Source organism: Agelaius tricolor, unplaced genomic scaffold (assembly GCF_023055355.1).
Source record: "Agelaius tricolor isolate 1412-34295 unplaced genomic scaffold, bAgeTri1.0.p SCAF_27, whole genome shotgun sequence".
NCBI classification, from domain to species: Eukaryota; Metazoa; Chordata; class Aves; order Passeriformes; family Icteridae; genus Agelaius; species Agelaius tricolor.
In genome coordinates this window covers 3720963-3733219 of record NW_027269287.1, presented here as the reverse complement: position 1 = coordinate 3733219, position 12257 = coordinate 3720963, and the positions used below count along the sequence as shown (strand labels likewise).

The window sequence follows — 12257 nt, the reverse complement described above, 5'->3', positions numbered from 1 at the left end:
GGGAGGGAGGCGGAGCTCGGAATGGCCTGGATGTACCGCACGGAGCCGCCGCCACGCTCCGCCCTCAGCCCGGCGCCGGGCGGGCCCGGGGAACCGGAGCGGCCCGCGCGCCGCCCCTAGCAGCTGCTGCCGCGCGGACCCTGCCGCCCTGGGCCGCAGGTAAGAGCGACCGGGATCTGAAGCCAGGCTCCACAGCCTCTGGCCCTGCCCTCGGTTCCTGGAGCTGGGTGGGCCCAGGGAGGGGCCGTAGGCCGGGAGTCTTCTTGGGTGGGCGGTGGTGCCGCCAACGGGGAGGCCTAGGGAGCCGTGCGGATCGTACCTCCCGAGGGCGCCGGCTCCTTTGCCCGCTCCCGGCGGCAGTGTGGCACGCGGACTAGGGGCCGGGTGAGCCGTGCCCGGGCAGCGCCAGGTCGCGTGGTGAGAGCAGCGGCACTGCGCTCTTGCAGGCCCCGGAGCCCGCCCTGCGGCCCCGACTGCGACGGGGCTGAGCCGCTAGCGGGGAGCAAGGCAGCCGGGCGCCCTAGGAGAGCAGGATGCTTGTTGGTAATTCCCATGTGTATAGGGAAACCGGGGAGTTGCCATGCGGGGCCTGCAGGCTGTGCTGAGGCTGCTCCTGAGCTCTCTCCGTGTCACTCGATGGGTGACAGTGTAAGTGGTGGAAAAGCCCAGAACTTACTCTTTTTCAGCTGTATCTAGTATTAGTGTAAGTATGCATTTAGTATGCATAACCTCAGTTTCAGTTTCAGTTTAAAGCACACTGGCAGCCCCATACTCAAACAAATGATAAACGTGAATATGATCTTACTATTGAATCTGACAATGACAATGTGCACTAGGGCACAGTTTTCTGTGGGTAACTTTTGTACTACTTTGTAAAAAATTTTGCTTAGTGAAGCAAATGGGGCAGAAGTGAGGCAGAAGAGTAGACAAGAGTTTTGTCTTAATATTTACTGTATGGCCTCGGAAGCTCACAGACTGCACTTGGGCACTCAAAGGTGTATTAAAGTGTTACTTCAGAGCACTAAACTTGCTAAGGTGCTTTGGTTCATTAGCAGGCATGTTTTTCCAGTTCTGTCTCTGCACATTTACTGGAAAAGTGTCTTTGAACATCTGCAGTGCTGTTTTGAGTGGTATGCAGAATGTAGGAAAACAATCTCAGATCTTAAGTCTTGGTATGTATTACTTATATGCTGGTTTATATATATTTTGCCTAGCATAAATGTATTCTTTATTACAAAGAAAAAAAGAAATTATGAACGCTAACAAATGCTTCTTATAAACATGTCTCTGTTACTGTATTTTCTAAAGTGGGCCAGGATGTCATACATGTTTGCTTGTATAGCTGCATGCAGAAAGCTGCTTCTCCCACCACCCTCCTGCTGTTGGTATATTTTGAACCATATTCCGGCTAATGGGGTGTGCTTGCTTCAGTTGTCTCTTTTCTCCCTTGAGGAAGAGCATTTGTTGATAATGAAGATAGAGGAGCATGGTTCTCACAGTGGCTTTGAAGCAGAGGGAAATGAGGCAGTGACAGTGCAATCACTGAAATTAAGCTCTTGCGTAAGAGTACTGACATTATAGTGTAGCTTTCTGTACATTCTTGTTTTTGATCAGCCTTATGCTGCTGGCTTGGCCACCAGCAATATATAATCATATGCAAATGAGGTATGATATTGCAAAGTCAGATGAGTCAGAAGTGAGTGTTCCAGGAGGAAGATTTCTGTTCACACTAGTTCTAAGTTTAATAGAAATTTACTGTGACTGCATGTACTGTTGGGCTTTTATTAATTGTTACTCTATGCTTCCATTACTCTCATTTTAAAGCAGCATTTAAGTAAGGGAAGGAGCATTTGAGAAGCAGGCAAAAAACAGAACTTTAAAGCCTTTATGTACATTACTCTAGTGAGCTTGAGAAAGTGACCTTTATCAATGAGGATTGTATAAGTGAACGTGAAACTGATGCCTTAAGGTTTGAGTTTCATATTATCCAGATTCTGTACTGCATTAGTATATAACTCTGACCTTCATATAAAGTATTAGCAAATTCTCTTCACAGTTTAGTTAGACAAAATAGTCCTTTTCCAAACTGAGAACCAAGGACACCATTGCAGCTTCAGGCCCAAAAAATATTAACAACAGCAAATTGAGGAGAGCAAACTGAGAGGATCGTAGTTTATTACCTGAAGCTGTAATTGGACAATTAACCCCAATATGTAAATTGAACAAAACGTATAAAAGTGTGAGACGTCGTCACCAGTTGCTCATTTTGGGTGTACCAGAGTCGGGCCCCTTGTACTGCCCAAGGTATATCCTTTGAAGGCCTTTTTAATAAATACCTACTTTATTCGTTTAACACTGTCTAGCCTCTGTTTCTAGGTAGCCTCTCAAGGCATCAAAACCTTTCTACCAAATATCTAAATATCTGCTGCAGATTGTAGCAAGGTAAGACAGAGAACAAGTGACTTAAAGTGATTGCATTGGTTGAATGTATTTTTCATAATATTTATGATTAGGTCTATTTTTAAAGTTTCTTTCCTTGAATTCCTAGTCAAAAGCTGAATATTGTATGATTTAGGCTGATCATTTCAAAATAATGTCAACAGAGCTGCACTAACTTGTAAGTACAGAATACTACCCAACCCTGAATTTCTTTTCTAACACAGAAACATTGGAGACCCATAGTCTCTTTGGTTCTTAAAGAAAAGAAATCAGTATTTATTTAGTGAAAACTAGAATACTTCAAGCACTCTCCTTTTGTTTGTTTGTTTCTGTCTCTTATTTTTAAAAGGTGGTTTAGTTTTTGGTTGACAACTCAGGTTGTTTGGTGTCTTCCCAAGTGGGCTAAGTAAGAACTACAAAAATTAAACTTAGATTTTATTTGATGAAAAGATGGAAGATCAAAAATACAGAGAACTAAAAATGAAATTATAAGGGAAACATTATTTTACATACTAATCCAATGAAGAATAAAAATTATATGCGTTACAATATGCATCAGCTACTTTGCATGTATCTCATGGTTTCATTTTTTGATGAGTCAGCATAGTAAACAACCACCTTTATGCTGGCCAGGAGCATCATTTTACTGACCAAGTGAAGGGGAAGCATTTGTCTGTGATTGAATCCAACAAGGGAGTCTCATTGTCCATGTGGAAGGCTGTAAATATTTTAGAGAAGTTATGGTCTGTTAAACACTTTTGTGTAGTGTTGCTTGGCAGAGAGATGTTAAATGGCCTTCTTTCCCACCATTTTATTTCACTTCCCCTGCTTGCTAAGTCTGCTCATACAAAATTCATTAGTCTGGTCAGACTCTTTACGTTCCATGTGTCTCTTTTCTTTGTAGATTGTGTGCTCTGTCATGCTGATCTGGGATCTGGTCTGAGGTAGTCAGTTGTGTTGCTAGCTGTAGTTGCTCTGTAGTGCACTTCTGACAGTCTTCAATTTTACATGGTAGTTTTCTGGATCATAATAGTTTTCTTTTTAAACCTGTTAATAACAAGACTTTAAAAAGCTGGTTCCTGCTACTTGGAGTAGGGGCATATTAGTAGAAATTGATGTAATCATCTTTTCAGAAAGAAGACTTTGGAAATTATTGCCTGGTATACTGGGTAGCTGAATGGCTTAATTTTTTACCTGTTGACAAGAACAACCCCCCCCCCCCCCCCCACCCTCCCAATACACACACACTTTACTAGTTTTACTAGTTGTTTTGTAGGCTGTTGTTTTACATTATATTCTGAAATTACTGCACTGGCTTTATTAACTCAGTAATATCAATTCATGTTTTCTTAAGGTCTGTAGGATTATAGTGTATGTTTTATGCATAATTTTGGGTTTTTGCATTTAATTTTGCGGAAGTAAATCTGTGCTATGCTTAGTTGTTTGTTACTCCATCTGAATGTTTTCTTATATGGTGCAACAATTTTTTCATATTGCCCCCATTCTCTTTAGCTTAGAGGAGTATGGAATTTCTTGTAAGGAACAGCAAACATTTTTTTTCCCTTCAGACTGCAAAGGAAATGATGTAGACCTTATCTTTCACTCTTCACAAAGAGACAGTTGAAATAATTAAAGGTGTCCTGGCTTCACACGTGCTGGGCTATTTCACTTACTCCTGATGTCTAACAGATAAACATTTTGTCTTTTAAGTGCATTTTATATGTCAATTAATGGCAGCACAGAGAAGGGAAAGTGTCAAAACTGGCTTGATATCTCTATTCGGTATGTTTGACTCTTCTACAGATATCAACACTGCCATCTCCATTCTGCTTTTTCTTGTTGCAATTACTATAATTTTATCAATGTGACATATCTTAGTGATTCTTAACTAAAAAGTATTGCCTACAGGCTTGGCATCTTGGAGGAAGAATCAGTTCTGAAGAAGAAAACATTTACTGAATGGACAGAAATTTAATGCTTATCTAAAAGGAAAAGAAAAAGGTATGTTGTAAAATCACTTCAGATTCTAGCTGAGGAGATAAGTAACAATAGAAATGCGAAATTACAGAGAACCATATACTTTGTTAGGAGTAACTTACAGTAGTTCTAAAATAATGTGGACTTTCTACAAAGCATAAATGTTACCAAGGAAAAATGCTCTTCATCTTTCTTTTTGTTTTCAAATACTGAATAATTAAAGTTTGTATTGTATAAGTCACATTTCTTTCCTCAGAAAGACGGTAAGTAATGCATGTAACAGGAGAAATAACACTTTATCAGAGAAAAAAAAACTTAACACAAGATTTTGAGTGCAGTGAAGCACATGGCAAGAAGTCATTTCAATAATAAATGATTTACAGTGCGTATATTGTGATATCAGGCCCTAGTGTGTCATGCATATATATTTTTCATTTGTCCCATGTTACGAAAAGGATATGAATAATATCTGACAACTTTGTGGAAGATTCAATAACTGGAAAATATATTTGCAAAATGTGGGAATTTTGATGGTTTTACACTGAAAGAAATATCTCAAGAATATTAATGTATTCTTTGAGGTCATACAGGGATTTTTAATAGTTAATCTAGTATTTATCTTAATTATTTCTCTGCTCTGTGTTTTAGACAATTTTCTGGATTGGGTCTGGTTGCTTCATATGCAGAGCTTGCTTTAAATATACAGAGAATTGATAAAATCTTGTAAAATCTCATTGAATTTTATTCTGAAGGCCATTGTGGTAGGTATTTGTCAAATTAATTCTGTTGGTAAGAATTAATGCTTACTACTTTCATATACTTTGTATATGTTTTTAATATGTGGACCAGCAGCAAAGGATATGCCATCTTGTTCTTAGTCTCCTTGCTTAGATTAAATAATAATCTTCAATTATAAATTGTCTTGAATTGGCATCACTCTGTCATCATTCTGTTTGAGGGGCAAGAAGACAAGCCAGCAGTGATCTGAAGAAGTAATCTTTTTAAACTGAAGTACTGTTTTTTCCAGTGTTATTACTGATGAGCTTGTACTTGTAAACAGCAGTGAACATAACAGAAGTTATCAAATGCTTTATAACCATAGAAATGTCCTAAAAATATTGTCAAAAATTTTAACTATCTGTTTATAGGTGATGGTACAGACCCTCACTGTGAAGCTCAAATTATTTTCTATTTTTTTAATAGGAGTTTTCTAAATAATGTCTTTGTGGTTTTTTTGGCTTTTTTCCCAGATAAGGATACAAATCACTTTGAAGCCATATGGCAGCTTGAATAACTGGCTTAAAAGTCTTGGGAAAGAAGAGCTGAACACCTACATGCTGAGTTTTGGTCCTTTGCTTATGGAGCTGGCCAGTCATTCCTGTCACTGGCTAGCAGTCTCTAGCTCAGTCCCTTTAGTTTTTTATGTTTGTGGCACCAGTTTCTGATGCTGCTGTTGCTTTCAAATGTTTGACAGATTTATTGATTTTGATACTGTTCTTCACACTGCAGCACAGAATGGGAGTTCTGCAGTTTCAGAACCTTAAGTACTTAGGCTGGACCTTGCTGTCTTGAGGACTTTCTGCTCTGATTTTCCTTTGTACTGGTTTACAGTGAGGGTAATTATTGTGCAGTGAACTGCTGACTCCTTCCCTTCTGCATAGTTACTTTTCCAAGTTGATTGCTCTTGGTTGCCAGAGCACATGCCCATATTTCAAACAAAATAAATTAACTTTAAAAGTTGGGTTCTGAGAAGAGCAGCCTTTGTGTTACTTTCAGATTTTAAACACCAAAAGTGCATGAAGACAATCTTCCTCCTTCCTCTTCTGTAGGGCACATACTGCTGTGACAAGTGATTTGTTTTTTCTGGGCACGTTTGTTTATTTTTTTTGTTTTGTTAGTTTTGCTGTTTATATGTGACTAGGTAATATGATTCATTTTCAGCCTTGCAATATGTCCATTTTATTTATACATTTTCTAGCATCATTTCAGTTTCTTTTAACAGAACAAATTGAGTCTTTCTGAAAGGTTCCAGGAGAGATTTCCAAACTGCAGGGTAAAACTTGGGAATTAAGAGCAAGAACAGATACTTGGGTTTCTTGCCTAAAATCACAGGGTAGCTGAAAACTGTAATGCAGAATTTCTGTGTGCTGTGCCTCCAGTAATTGTGGTTCCTGGTGGTACATAATTTCAACTTCAGAAATTGTCATTAATATCTTTGTCTCAGCAGCTGAAGCCTCATCAAATTTACTGTTTCACTGCTGGATATGGTGTTAAAGTAGGAAACAACTGCTTATCCTATTCTAAAACTGGTAATTAACTGCATAAATATATATTGAATTCAATTAAATGTCACGGGAAGCATTATTTAGTTGTGTGGACTTTCTGCAGTTTGGTGTCTGGTTTGCTTCATTATTTTAATTCTTTATTTGACTGTTTTACTTGTTTTGATTGATTCACAGAATTGTTAGGGGTGGAAGGGATTTCTGGAGACCATTTAGTCTAATCCCAGACCATCTAGTCCAACCCCAGAATGCTTAACAGCTCATTGGATGAAGTATATCTGCAAAAGTTATGGTACGCAAAACTGGTAATGAAGAATTCTCAGTATACCACAACTGAGAATGAAAAGAGACCATTTAAGACTAAAGGAACATTAAAATAGTCTCTCCATAATATAAGTCTGTTAATGGCAAATAAAATCCTCTTTAGCAGAACTGTGGGCATTTTGTTTACTCCTAATTTATTAGCATAGGGACCAGCAGGTTAACTGGGGACTAAGCAGGGAAGGAGAGATAGGAACGTCAGACCCCAGTCACTTAAATCCAGGGTAAAACCAAGATTCTTTTGGTCTGGATAGGTGCAAAGGAGAAATACCAACCAGATGTCTTCAAGAGGTAAAAAATCACAAAGTTTACTAGTGAATTATCGAGGATGATTATCTTTGTCAAAAGATTTAGTACAACATCAAACACCACAGTACAGACATAGCCCACTGAACATAGAAAATGTTTAAACCCATTTGGCATTATCTTCTGTGAAAAGAAAGTTAGAAGGCAAAAGGGGGAAAGATGTAGAAAAACAGACATAACTACTGCCTTCAGGGTTCCAGTGGTGTAAAGCTCCAAGATGAAGGTAGAGTTAAAGAGCAACATGCTTGCGTTGTGATTAGTCTTCTTAAAAACCCTTCCTACCAGGTGGGTCTTTCAGTTGCTCAGCCATTTAGGGGGCTGTGTTAGGCAATACTGGGGGGCTGCCTCCATTGTGCCATTTGTGACAGACACTGAGGGGCTGGGGCAGGGCACCACCTCACCAGAGCAAGGCCTCACCCACCCCTTACCACATATTCCAAGCACCCAAGAGGTCTTGAAACAGATTTCCACTCTCTGACAGAACATTATTTGAACTACTCCTTCCCAGTCCCTTCACAGATACAAGGTTATCTTATGTTTTGCATAAGGCTAGTATTTTCTTTTGCCAAGTGATAATTGTGCACAGCTCCCTCTCTAATTTAAAACAAATTAATGGGATTTTGGGGGGTGTCTTAATTACAGAAGATGGAATAAAGTATTTCCTTGTTTCTTGCGTCATTGCTACTTGGCCTGTGACGTTCCAAGCCTGAAAATGGCATCAAGTAGTAGCTTCAAAAGTTTGCAAACTCCTGGAAGTGTGTTTAAAGTCAGGCTTATTTGTGAAATATTATTGAGCTTTTGGATGTAGTTTATGATCACATATAATTAATTTTAGTATTCGTTCAGCTTAACACTTGGATGCTAACTTTCCTTCCTTTGTTGCCTTTAAACGTGACATAGTTATGTTGATTTTTTTTGGTGAAGTATATTGACTACAGTAGCTGACCTTTAGAGCAAAGGTGAGTCTGACAATGAAGAAAGCATGGATTTGCAGGAAATGAAGAAAGCAGGTCACAAATGTGACCTGTTTTGTGAAGTAGCTGTGTGAGTGAAATGGTTCAGATGATGCTGACAATAGAAATGAAAAGGAGGCTTTCTGGTGTTCCAGCATCTGCTGGTGTATACTTGCTGTGATGGTGACCATATCTTTTCATGTTAGAGGTGATAATAACTTGCAGTGAGTGCTTTTGTTTGTAAAGGCACCAAATAATGTATTTGGAATAGTAGTGAGGGAAGGGTAAAATGTTTCCAAGAGAAATAGGAAAAAACAAATAAATATTGTTTATTCTTAAGATGCTTATAAGAATCTAATGCTATATTCATTAAACATAGTATACTTTGTTAGAAATACATTAGAATCCTATTAGAATAAAAGAGTGTGTGTTTGATTAATTGTGAATAAGATGATAGGTCAGTTTTCCTGGGGAGTATGTGAAGACTGCTCATGACCTAATCAGACAGGTGTGGAATGGCTAGGATGCCATTCTGTGAATTTAGAGCAAGCTGTCTGCACATGTGGAAGATGAAAGCATCAGATCAGGTACACTCAGATCAGGTGTGATCCATGGTCATAACTGAATGAGCTCATACTTTTTAGGTGTGTTTTTTGAAAGCTTTGTTTAATAATATTGTCAGTAGACAAATTACAAAGTAAAGACTGGGGAAGGTGCGTGGATCTGCTAATGGATGTAGATGCTCCAAGAGGTGAGGGACTACAAAGAATCAAATACACCAAAAGGCTGAAAAAATGATCCGGAAAGATGCTCCATTTTTATGTATGATAGTATGAATATATTTTTAGCTATTTAGAATTAGCAGTATCTTTATGGTATCTTTTATTGAAAAAACCCAATCAAGATAATTTTGAAAGACAGATGTCAGTGATAGGTCTGTTATGTGACACCATGCAGAGCTAAGACCAGGCTGAATAGGGATTTACTGGTTATGACTTCTGGGTGATAAAAATTCTTTTCCTGTGGTCCTCTCTTATCCCCTTGTATTGCATTTTCTGATCGCTCTGTTTTATTTTTAGGAGCAAAGCTTTGTGTTTAAAATGGAAGTTGATGTGACTGGAGAGTCCAGAACTGCCCTCTCCACCCTCTCTGTGCCTCTTGCAGAGTTGAGTTCTGCAGCCAGGATGGAAGCAGAAAAGCCACGCTGTTCCAGCACCCCCTGCTCACCATTGAGGCGGACAGTTGCAGGATATCAGATCCTTCACATGGATTCTAACTACCTGGTTGGCTTCACAACTGGAAAGGAACTGCTAAAATTAGCCCATAAGTATATTGGAAGTGAAGAGAATAAAGGAGAATCTGGTCGTAACTTGGGCTCCAAACATCTTGATTCGGGACTTTCACGTTCCTCGCGTTTGTACAAAACTAGAAGTAAGTACTACCAGCCCTATGAGATCCCATCAGTAAATGGAAGGAGGAGGAGACGGATGCCCAGCTCTGGGGATAAATACAATAAAGCTTTACCATATGAACCTTACAAAGCACTTCATGGTCCCCTGCCTCTCTGCCTTTTGAAAGGTAAAAGGGCTCATTCAAAATCCCTAGACTACCTCAATTTAGACAAAATGAGCATTAAGGAACCTGCTGACACAGAAGTGCTACAATACCAGCTCCAACACCTTACTCTTAGAGGGGATCGTATGTTTGCAAGGAATAGCACATGAGCTATCATCTCAAATTTAGAAATGGTTTCTGATCTTATGTCTCTTGCCGCAGAAATCCACTGTTGAAGTGTGTACATGACTGTCCACATTGTAGGTGGTTTTATCAGCTCAGTGTTACCAGGAAGTAATTTATTTGAATACAGTCTTGGCAATGAAGTGTTCTGCAAATACTTGGAGAGTGAAATCTTTCCTGATTCAGCAGCTTCTGATGCAGATTTGACTGCAACTAGTGGATATTTCTTTGGACACATTTTAACAAAAAAAAAAGCTTTTGATTTTTGGAATTTTTTTTCTGTAGTGCTACATCTAGTGTTTACAGTAATTCAACACTCACTTTTTCAATATGAAAAATATGTGGTGTCTGCTTGGTTGTTGCTAATTTTGGCATGATATTAGAAACTGCTCGTGGATTAGTACCCAAGGAGGTTTTTTTTGTTTACTTTTTGTTTCTGGAGTAAAATGTTTGTGGTTTTCTTACAGCATGGAGAAGAAAGTGAGCTTGACTGGATGAACCACTTGCTATTTAAACAATCCAATTCATACATTTTGAGACTGCGCTTGTACTAGTGATGTGGGTGAGATTTATTCGTAAAAGAAATGTTTGCTACTTAAATCCTATCAAAACTGGTTTTTTAGTTTCTGCATTGAAGTAATTGCTTTGTCCTTTTTATTCTATAAAACATGTTCACAATAAATCTTTAAGTTATTTAAAGCAAATCTTTCAAGAAGCAAAGTGATTTTTTTGTTTGTTTGGTTTTTGGGGTTTTTTGTTAGATTTTGTTTTTACATTGTCTAGAGACAGAAAATGGAATGTCTGTACTGGTATGTTGGTAATGTTTTTGATTTTAATTTGTGATTTTCTTTTCATCTGTAGTAGCAGAAGGTATCAACTTCAGCATAGTTTTGGAAATTTTGTCTACTTGAAGCACTGAACACGAGCTCTGGAGGGCAGATTATTTCTTGACAAGAGTGAAAGTGAAATATTTCTTGTCAGTGTTAAAGAGATGATCTTGAATTTTACAGCAGAATAATGCACTGGTTACTTTTGTTAATAAATTTTTATCCAAATATGACATCAAATGCAGTTTTGACAGCTGTATTCCTAGATGTGTTTAAAACATTTTGTTTAATTAGTTTTTGTTTTACTTTAGTTTAAAAATGAAAGTTTTCATACTGTATTTTTTTTTAGATGCAGTCTTGTACTGAAGCAGCAGATAACTTGATTTTTTCCTGATGACCTCTGCAGAAGTTAAAAATAATTTCATATTGCTTTGAAGCATAAATTATTTGATCAGTTGTTTCTGATAGAGTCAAGATTTTTTTTGTTTGTTTATCACTCAGAATTACTAGAAAGCACTAGTTAGTGCATGTGCTCTGGGAAATGAAGTGTTCTTATGCAGAGTCAGTCTACAGTTTAAATGAAGGTAGCCCACTATTGACCATTTTCTAGTTTGGTTATTTTTTTAGTTTTTTTAGAAAATACAAAAAACCACCAATGTGTATTTTTCAAAGTTAACTGCACTGGTGTAAATTTAATGGATTTAACATTGATCTTGAAAGTAAAGTCTTCTATTAGTCTTCAGTTTGAAAAACAGAATACGGTCAAATGCCAAAGAGATAGTGGGTTTATTTAAGGAATAAACACTACTGTTTATTGAAATATGAAATTAATTTGTATTTCTGGCTGAAAAATAAAAAGGGTATTATAAACAGCTGTTGTTGTGAATTCATTTGCTGTGTAGGAGAAAAAGAGGACATTAAAAAAATACAACTGTAGACTAGGGAACATTTAAAAACAACTTGAAAGTCATGGTCCTAGATTTCTGTGAAATAGATGCTTAGCTCTGTTCCTTTGTTTTGGGAAAAGGGCCACACATTTACCTTATGTGCATCTTTCTGATATTGTCCAGTGCTATAATTGTATGGCTACACAAAGAGAATGGTTGATGGCTATATAGCTGAGTTCAGACATAACAAATGTGTTGGTATTTTATCTTTGGTGATTTGTTTGTCAGTGTGCTCAGACAGGGTCATGGTATTCGCTTAACTCACGTACACTTGCAGCCCTCATAAAATGGGAAATACTATTTACACTGCATGTAATACAGACTAAGCAAGGAATTGATAATAGATAATTTGTTTTTTCTAAGTTTTAATGGTACAAGGAATCAGAAACAAATTTTCCAACATAATCAATTTTTAAAAGTTCTGTAGTGTGGTCTGGTTGAAGCTAGTTATTTTCACTTTCAAAGCAT

General features: G+C 37.9%; 1 protein-coding gene across 8 annotated transcripts; it reads left to right on the top strand.

Annotated features, from left to right (window-relative positions):
• Positions 1 to 11714, top strand: MACIR (macrophage immunometabolism regulator). Of its 8 annotated transcripts, none has more exons than XM_071448733.1 (5): positions 2 to 159; positions 4348 to 4440; positions 5065 to 5177; positions 6876 to 6990; positions 9358 to 11714. In XM_071448733.1, the coding sequence occupies exons 4-5, from the start codon at positions 6988 to 6990 to the stop codon at positions 10000 to 10002; spliced, it is 648 nt and encodes a 215-aa protein (XP_071304834.1). In that variant the 5' UTR covers positions 2 to 159; positions 4348 to 4440; positions 5065 to 5177; positions 6876 to 6987; the 3' UTR covers positions 10003 to 11714. The 8 variants fall into 8 exon arrangements, with proteins under 8 accessions (XP_071304838.1, XP_071304836.1, XP_071304834.1 ...); XM_071448732.1 differs by having other exon boundaries at positions 5065 to 6725; XM_071448737.1 differs by lacking the exon at positions 6876 to 6990 and having other exon boundaries at positions 1 to 159.
• The last annotated feature ends 543 nt before the right edge of the window (positions 11715 to 12257 follow it).